This window comes from Tachypleus tridentatus, chromosome 13 (genome assembly GCF_004210375.1).
Source record: "Tachypleus tridentatus isolate NWPU-2018 chromosome 13, ASM421037v1, whole genome shotgun sequence".
NCBI classification, from domain to species: Eukaryota; Metazoa; Arthropoda; class Merostomata; order Xiphosura; family Limulidae; genus Tachypleus; species Tachypleus tridentatus.
This window is the reverse complement of record NC_134837.1, coordinates 227,453,033-227,463,160: the sequence shown is the minus strand read 5'-3', so window position 1 is coordinate 227,463,160 and position 10,128 is coordinate 227,453,033. Positions and strand designations below refer to the sequence as shown.

Sequence of the window (10,128 nt, the reverse complement as noted above, 5' to 3'; positions counted from 1 at the left end):
GTCTTAATAAGTTCTTTATAAATAGCCCTCATTTCACATTAGTCCACTCCATAGATTAGTATTGATATACGTAGAAGCTGATACAACAAAATGAAACCACTAACTGTCGTAAGTCTTGACTTCTATTTCGTTAAGCCTAAAGAATTTGTATGTCTTGTAAACCAACACAAAATATTTATACACTTCTACGAATATGATTGGTATGATAAACTTGGATATTGTTCTTTATAATATATAATTAAAAAATAAGATTTTAAATGGAAAACAAGTTTAGAATTTGTTTGTGTTATTCTCTTATATTTAGTTTATACATTGTTAATTTCTGAGTGAAATAACCTTTTTTTGTTCAAAATCCTGTTGAATTTTCTTCATGTTAAATAAAGCAGAAATGAATATTATACCATAAAATTATTTAAACCACCAAGTATTATACGTATATGAACCATGACGTTAAGGGAAATAATAAAACGAGCCTCATAATATCCTTAGTAGTTCTTGGACATTCGGTATCTTTAAATAAGATAATGTATACTGGAAAATACATTAGAGAAGTTCTCAAGAAGTAGAAATAATACGACTTAATTCCAGAGAAACATATCTTTACATGTATTTTATATTTATTGAAAAAGATTTGTGGGTAAGAAATCAGATATTAAAATATACAAAAATGTATTTCGTGAAGTTAATTCATATAGTGTATTTTGATACTGCTGTATTAAGCTGTTGATAATGGTATCCCCAGAGCATGTAGTAATACTCGTACGAAATTTTGTAAACGCATATATATGTGCGTGTAAACTCTGACCAGTGCCACTCTATGCTTTGTGAATATCAGTAGTTAAAACACGGTTTTAACATGGTACTCAGCATTGAGGAAAAAATTATTGTTCTGACAGTTGTAATAAAAATATTCTATCAGATATGTTAAAGATTACTACAAATGTATACTACATTTCTTTTCTATTTTTTTTTAAACTGGATGAAGTTTATTTCTAAAGCTTTGTAAGATTGTTGCGGAGAGCCTAGCGCGTAAGGCGTGCGACTCGTAATCCGAGGGTCGCGGGTTCGCGCCCGCGTCGCGCTAAACATGCTCACCCTCCCAGCCGTGGGGGTGTATAATGTGACGGTCAATCCCACTATTCGTTGGTAAAGAGTAGCCCAAGAGTTGGCGGTGGGTGGTGATGACTAGCTGCCTTCCCTCTAGTCTTACACTGCTAAATTAGGGACGGCTAGCACAGATAGCCCTCGAGTAGCTTTGTGCGAAATTTCCAAACAAACAAACAAAACAAAGTTGCGGAGAGATTGAAAACGACCAAAGTAAAATTAAATATATTATTACATTGATCTGGATGATTTCATAGCTTGGTTATATATAAATATATGTACTGGTCCTGTAATCTGTGTATCTCAGAATAATGTTATTTAAAAAAAAGACTTATCTAGTGTACTCGCATTAGGCAAATATTATCCTTCTTATTTGAAAACGGCAGTACATTAGTCAAAACATATAATTACTGTAAAAATGAGAGGGAGAAATAAATTATGAAGGCAGCACGTTTCCTCAGAAAATCAAATGAGGTTGAAAATTGCCACAGAGTAAGATTAGACGTTAACTGTAATAATGTTCTAACAAGGTCATTAGAAGAGGTAGGCCTGGTACCCTTATCACATTTTAGACCAGTGGTCATACGAAAAAAAAAAAGATTTACTGATTGTTATTAATACATTCTATGCAAATAAATAAAATTGCAGATAATCGCTGTATCTTATGTAATTTTTTTTTTCAATTGTAAACTCAAAGCGTATAAAAATCACAATTAAGCTGGACACTTGATGACCCTATCATTACCTGCAAATTGTAGGTTTCTCCGAGGCTGAATGAGTAAAAAATCACTCTGCTGTCCAACAATATTCATGCAGTTTGTTGGTTGTCATTATCGTCTAACATATACACACACACTTAGAACTCACTGTAGTTGTTTAAAGTAATATATATTTTGGCTTTGCGACTCGTCTAATAGATGAAGTTATTTCGCAGACAGAACATTTAAGAGCAACAAATGAAACAACAATAGTATAACTACTTGAAATGATCTTAACATGGTAAAGCAAATTATTATTATTAGCTTCTTAATCATTATTATCATTTTTACTGAGCGTATTTAAATGTAATAAAAACTGAACTTTTATATACTTTTTATCTAGATCTTCATCTTTGCCTTATCATTCATGATTAGTGCAGCTGTGGCGGCCCCTATCCATGATAACCAAGAAGAGTCACCCGTGGAGCAGGATGGAACATTTCTAATACCTTCCGAGTCCTTCGAAGAGCCTGAAGTATTGTTGGTAGCTGAGGACCATCACGAACCTGCTGTATATGTGCCAGCTGCTTCACACGAAGTAAAAGCTGACCTGAAACCGGCTGCTACCGGTTATGGTGGTGGTTACGATGTATCTGGCTATCTTGACAAAGGTGCCTATACTGGCGGCTATGGCGCCTTTGGATGGTACGCCCATTATCCTGTGGGAGGAAGACACCACTAATTATGAGAAAATGAAATTATTAGTACATGCGTTAGCTCAAATGTTAAAGTGAGCAAAAGAATTACTTCGAAATAAAAGGGCCTAGAAAAAGTTTGGAGGCATGGTAATCAGAATGTGAGAAAATAACAACACTATTTACCATGTAACCATTTTCCCACGCACCATTACTTCAACACTGCAATATTGATATCTTCTGTTTCATAGTGAACATATTTTAAAAGTTAATTGTTAATATCTTATTTTTTGTAATTTTCTGTAACTACAAATATAAATTTGTATCCAGGAGCTTTTATTTATAACAACTGGTGTTTTAGAAAAATGTTTGTTTGTTTGTTTATTTTCTATTAAGCACAAAGCTACACAATAAGTTATCTGTTTTGTGTGTACTGCGAGTATCGAAACCCAGTTTGAAGCGTAATAAGTTCCGGACTTACCATAAGACATAAGGGGAGACTTTAGAAAAAAATGACATCAATAAGCAGTTTTCACGTGTTGATTTATAACTATACCTTAATAACTAGGAGCTATTATGCTACACATGTTGAAAAGAAAAATAAACTCGTAAGAAAAGTATCTAAATTTACAAAATAACAAGTTTTGGATTGCTCTAATTCAGTGGTTCTTAACCTGGGTTCAATCGAACCCCAGGGGTTCGGCGGAGGTCAAGACACACACACCATGTGTATGTCCGTTCCGTTCACCCCACTCGTATGATTCGTGACGTCATACTCCACTTGGCCATCATTGGCTGCGGCTGATCACGTCACATCACTTGGTCTTAATATCTGTGCTGCAGGGAACATCGTGCGCTTAGCAGTCGACTTGCGACTGTAGTAATCGTGCGTCTTTTGCGATTTTTTCCAAATCTTTTAATCACTTCATACTAACCATGTCGAGCTAAAACAGAAAGTAGTCAGACGAATACGTACAATATGGATTCGCGTGTATAACGGAACATGATGGGAGTCACTACCTAAAGCTGCATGGAGATGGGAAATACAAGAACACAACGCTTGCTGAATTGAAGGTAAAGAGAGCCAAGCTCGATGAAAAGGCTACTTTGCCTGTTCGCCGCTTTGTACCCACCGACAAACCGATTCTCACAACATCGTACGAAGTTTCGTACCTGATCGCAAAGCGGGGTAAACCACACACCATTGGTGAAGCACTCGTAAAACCAGCTGCACTGGAGATGGCGAATATCATGCTGGGAAAAGCTGCTGAAAATAAGTTATTCCAAATTCCTCTTTCAAATGACACCATCAGCAGCAGAATAGATGACATAAGCGATGACATCTCGGTTAAAGTAGTTGTTGATCTGATTTCAAGCCCAGCAAAATTCAGCCTTCAACTCGACGAGACCACCGACGTTTCCAATCTAATCCAGCTAGTTGTATTCGTGCGTTGTGTGAAAAACGACGAGATAAAATATTTTTTATCTTGTAATCCTCTTACAACAACTAAGGCAGCCAGCGTGAAGAAACTTGTGGATGACTTCTTCAAAGACAACGATCTCTCGTGGGATATGGTTTCTGCAGTTTGTGCAGATGGAGCTCCAAGCATGCTGGGACAAAACTAGTTTTGGTGCGCTGGTGAAAGCCGATGCACCACACATCATTGTAACGCACTGTGTTCTGCACAGGCATGCGTTGACAACAAAAATCTTGCCTTCAAAACTGGCAGAAGTATTAAAAATTGTAGTGGAATGTGTGAACTTTGTCCGAAATAGTGCCCTGAAGCACCGCATCTTCAAAGAGCTGTGTAATGAAATGGGCTCTGAATTCGAGGTACTTCTGTACCATTCTAACGTTCGGTGGTTATTCCGAGGAAAGGTGCTGAACCGTGTTTTTGCCATGCATGTGGAATTAGCCCTATTTTTGCGAGAGCACGAACATTGTCATGCAGATTGCTTCAAAAAAATTGAGTTCATTCTCATTTTAGCGTACATGGCCGATATCTTTAATGTTCTCAATCAACAGATGCAGGGTAGTTGAGTCAACATCATGGAAGAGGAAGAAAACCTGAAGGCTTTTCAAAAAAAGCTACCGTTATGGAAACGACGAACAGAGAGTGATAACTTCGCAAACTTTCCCCTACTGGACGACTGTGTAAGTAAGATCGAAGATGTGTCTGAAATCGGAGACATTTCTGTATCCGGGGAACTGAAGCAAGCAATTGCCATGCACTTAGATAAGCTCACAAATTCTCTCGACGGATACTTCCCCACCAGAGAGTCATATCCAGCATGGGTGAGACAGCCGTTAACGTTTAGTATTGCGACAGCAGATGTCAATGATGAATACCTCGACGAAATCATTGAACTTCAGCAGATCCAGGTTTAACAGCTACTTTTCAGAACAACAACGCTCTCAACGTTTAGGTGTCACCAAATCGTAGCGTACCCTCTTATTGCTAAGAAAGCCCTTGAGATACTCATACCGTTTGTTACAAAGTATCTTTGTGAGCAATCCTTTTCGAGGATGGTAGACATAAAAACGAAGAAAAGGAACAAACTTTGTTGCGAAAATGACATGAGAGTGGCACTTGCCAAGGTGAAGCCGCTCATTTCTGAATTTGTCTCTGAAAGGTAACAGCAAAAGTCACATTGATTTGCAGTAAATATTCATTGAGTTATGTTTTTGTGAGAAATTCATGTTTTGTTGGCTTTGTTCTTTGAAATAATAAAATATATACTTATGTTTTGAATTTGAAAAAAATCATATTTTATTTTTTCCAATAACGAAGGGTTCAGTGAATGCAAGTACAAAACTTCCAGGGTTCAGTACCTCCAACAACGTTAAGAACCACTGCTCTCATTCATTCCAGAATAGTAACCGGCATGCTTGTTTGCCGCATTAAATATATAAAAAAGGAGAAATATAGAGGATTAGGCTTAGCGAATTTACTTTTTCTTTGGCCTGTCACGCTCACACATATTGGCAAAAAAAAAACAAATTTCACGTTTTAATTAAATTAGCAGCTGTTTATAACGCACTGGAGTTGTTTAATCGACTGGATCCAGGCCAATTCCAGCATAAGATTGTAGTTGTTTAACCGACTGGATCCCGGTGAATTTCAGCATAACATTGCTAAATACAGGCCAATTTCAGCATAACACTGTAGTTGTTTAACCGGCTAAATCCAGGTCACTTTCAACATAACATTATTCCAAAATTTCACCAGACTGTACCATTTTCCTTCATCGAAAATAAAAAAGGTTTACGAGAGAGTATGCCTCAAGAACTCACCTCAGACTTTTCTCTTTTTACGAGCTATTGTCATAAATAAATTATTGACAGTTTTTTTTAAATCTCTATTTGTCTAAGCTAAACTTAAGTTTGAAAACGTGGAAAGATAACCGTTATGAACTTAAATACAGAATGCCCTAACATTTAAATTATATTACATCCCGTGTTTTTACTGAATGGAAATGTCAAAGAATGAAGCATAGTAATAAAAAGTGTGTATATGTGTGTGTGGGTTCTGTCTGAAATCACCTACTGCTATAGTTTATAGGTAATTATTAAAGTTAGGATTTAACTTACCACAGTCAAAACGCGGAATTTTAGTTTTTGCATAATTTATTGAAGTGATGATAATTCAACAATGAAACGTGATGACTATATAGCTGAGAATGTATATTATAATTTAATAGGTGCATGACCTAAAAAAATCATTATATAATAATAAAATTAGTATTTTTAAAGTAGAAATTTAAAACTGGTTTCACACTTTTCTCTAAACTGGTTGAACCTATCGGTGTTTCCCTTTCTTTAATGACATATATATATGTTGTTAACTTAATGATTTGAAAAGAAAATGATTATACAATAAAGAAGTTTTTAATTACAACTGAATTTTATAGAACTGATTAAATATACAAGGTCTGTTCAAAAAATACGCGGACTGACGTCATAAAACAAAATGTACTTTATTTAGAAGTTACAGGTCTGGGACCCCTTCAAAGTACTCTCCTCCACAACGCACACACTTATCCCAACGGTGTTTCCTCTTGTTGAAACAGTCCTGGTACGCTTCTTTTGTAATTTCCTCCAGCACCTTCGTCGCATTTGCCTTAATCTCGGGAATCGTCTCAAATCGTCTTCCTTTCAAGGGTCTTTTGAGTTTGGGGAACAAGAAAAATCGCAAGGAGCAAGGTCAGGTGAGTCAGGGGGTGGGGAAGAACAGTGATCGAGTGTTTGACCAAAAACTCACGAGTTCTGAGGGCTGAATTTCGCAGCAACGCGGTGCATCTGCAATTTTTCGGTCAAAATCTCGTAACAAGACCCAACTGATATCCCACACTCTTCAGCAAGCTTCCTGACAGTCAGACGTCGAGTTGCCCGCACCAGGGTGTTGATTTTGTCGACGTGTGGGTCGTCAGTTGACGTGGAAGGACGTCCAGGACGCTCATCATCTTCAATGGACTGTCGACTATCCTTAAAACGTTCATGCCACTTGAAAGATGCCGTACGATTCATAGCAACATCATAGCAAAAGTTTCAGTCGCAGATTTTCCAAGTTTAACACAAAATTTCATAGCAAGTCGTTGCTCCTTCAGGTAATTCATTCTGAAATCCGCCAAACGAAAAAATCGCACTTCACTTAAAACCGCGTAGCTAATACACAAATGAAGATATCTGCAATCGGGAAATGGCGTCGTAATAGCATTAGTTCCATTTGTAGAACTCAATTGTTTTTCAACTAAATATTTTCTGAACAAGTGTTATATAGCTATACGAGGGCTGTTCAAAAATATTTAGTTGAAAAACAATTGAGTTCTACAAATGGAACTAATGCTATTGATACATTTGGTAGAAAACAAAGTTTTGTAATGAATAGTAAAGCAACGGCAACAATCGTAAATATCTTTAATGATCTTTTCGGAGTTACATATATTCCATCTTCAGCAAATCTGTGAATATGATAAAAATGATCAATCTTTAGGACAATTGCTAACATAAAACTACAATGAATGGTGTTAAAAAGAAAAAGGAGATAGAGGGGGCTATTTAAATAAAACAACTTGGACTAGTTCGAATATTTATAGAAGCCTGGGTGTTTGTTCATAAGACATAAGGCTTTCTTTATCTAAAGTTCGTGGTCATTACCTCCAGAAGTTAGGATTGAAAAATTTTCTATGGAACTTGGGCATAATGACGATTCCTTGTGAAGATGTATATAAAATTAGGTACAGTTTGAAGTTTATGTCCAGTGCTGTTAGAAAATTCAATGTGTTCCAAGGCGCACATTTGTTAATGGTAAGAAGCTTTTTCTAGGTCGGTAGCTTTACAGCATACGATCTTTGAATAGAAGAGTGAAAGTGAAATGCCTTTAGTTCTACAAAAGCAAGTTATAGGAAAGGACGATTCGAAGATATGATTGAGTGTAACCTGGGAGTTAAAAGACCTGAGCAGTTTCTCTTGATGACGAGAAACCCACTCGAAATAAAAATGTATCTCAGAACGGCTGGTATGGATATCAACACTCTCATTGGTAAGCATAGAACAACGTTTCGACCTTCCTCGGTCATCTTCATTGCGAGTTGATCATTTTCTAAAAGGGTGTGTGAAGCCTTATCTGATGCAAAATATCCATACACTCAGATTACAAAGATGTATTTAGATAATGGGTTTAGAATTTTTAAGATGAGATATCTCTTGTACTTAACGGTATCAGAAAACAAAGGAATATGTAGATATATTTTTATTTTAAGTGGGTTTCTCGTCATCAAGAAAGAAATATGTAATAAATTGGGGAACCAGGACCATTCACAACGAGATCTGCAACAAATTATTCCCCAGCCATGGTAACCTAGGTGCAGCATTTTGCAACAGATGATAATCTATAAACACAAATCCCTGAGGTACAATTTATCCACGTGCCCATGCAACATAGTTAAGAAGGATTTCTGTTTGAGAGAGTGACACATATCACGCGTTAAACAAGCTGTTTCTACAATAAATGCATTCATCTGTCGCATACCCGAAGCATCTGGAGGATAAAAGGGGTATTCATACTATTTCATAAAAATAAATATTGGTTAAGTCATTAGATGCAACAGCTATATGTTTTTGTGTGACTGGACTCTTGAAAAAGAGTGTTAGAAAATATTTCTTGTACACTAGATAGATTTGAACCACATAGTTGGACGAAATGCCTTAGACCTGACAACCTCATGCTTGATCCTCTTTCAATGTAGATTAAGGACTATTTTGACAATGCATCGTGGTCATCAGATAGAAAATGCCCGGGCATAATGATGTGGACTGTAAGGTTGTAATGAGTTTTCAAAATTATCATAATATAACGTACTCTGTCTATGTGTCAGTATCTTTATATTGCTGGCTTCCACTGTTGTTTTATGTTTAGCAAATTAGTAATTATAGCATGGTCAAACTTGCAATTACTCATAAAGGACAGTATTTGCCTGGTCAACAAACATAAAAAATTAGGTCATACTACCAGTATATCTTAGTTGATATAAAATGTATGAACATTTTAGAAGTTTGATCAGAATAATTCGCAAATAAGGCATATTTACATACTAGATATTAAGTACAATGAAAGATTCATCGACAAAATATGGTGTGTTTATAAGAAAGAAAATTTAATGAAAAGTGTATAAGAACAATCTTTTAACAAATATTTCGTAATTATACTTTTTCTGATTGCCAATCATAGAATATTGTCATAATTGCTCGAGGCAATTTTTCAGTCAAATTTTAGAATCAAACATTCGAAACAATTAAATTTCTTTTTCCTACTTAGCGCTGTAAGTCCAACACTTTAAGCAACAGCACAAAACCTAGAAGTAAACTGTTTTTTATTTGTATCGTTAATCACTTTCCATGAAATATTATCATCGATCCTTGAGAAAAAATCATAAACAGAAAACACGAAAAGCTTAAAACACATTATTTGTGAAATGTTAATCTAATTTACTTCAGAGAGTGTTTCTGTCAAATCTAATGTTTTTGAACTTATAATATTTTATTCAAAATTTACAAAAATGTGCGTAAGCTTGGTATTCTTTAGTCATCAAATCACCAACACTACAGTTGTATATACATACTTATAAATTTATTTCAGATCTTCCGGATTATGAAAGAAAATAACCACCCAGCGGGTGAGTTAACACTATGTTTTTCAAGTTGCGAATCAACAATACGTTCGCCGTATTACTTTTCTATTTACCAGGTCCTGGTGTTTTTATCACAAGTAGCTGATGGAACTTAACAAGGTAAAAAATACATTTTATGTCAAGCTGAAATTAGTACTTGTTATTGGTGATGCAAAGTAAGGCAGAACAACCTGTATTATGTAGTTATCAAAACAATCGAGGTACAAACTTTAAATGCAAATGAGGTTCAATTTTATGATAATTTAACTAGCTATCAACGTCAACTACTGTTAATTATCATGATACTATACGATTTATATACCACAGCTTTTGAAACGCACATCTTTGTCTATCAATTATTATTTTAAAATTCAGGTAACTTGTGATACGAACATAAACAGTTAAAACGTGGTATATGGAATTAACTCTACAAATAGCATATTTTTAGAAGTATTGTTTAA

General features: G+C 35.5%; 1 protein-coding gene across 1 annotated transcript; it reads left to right on the top strand.

The window, feature by feature from the left end:
- On the top strand, positions 1-2,836 carry LOC143239814 (uncharacterized). Its single transcript, XM_076481354.1, has 2 exons — positions 1-108; positions 2,206-2,836. Exons 1-2 carry the CDS (start codon positions 91-93, stop codon positions 2,542-2,544), a joined length of 357 nt encoding a protein of 118 aa, XP_076337469.1. The 5' UTR covers positions 1-90; the 3' UTR covers positions 2,545-2,836.
- Positions 2,837-10,128: the final 7,292 nt, after the last annotated feature.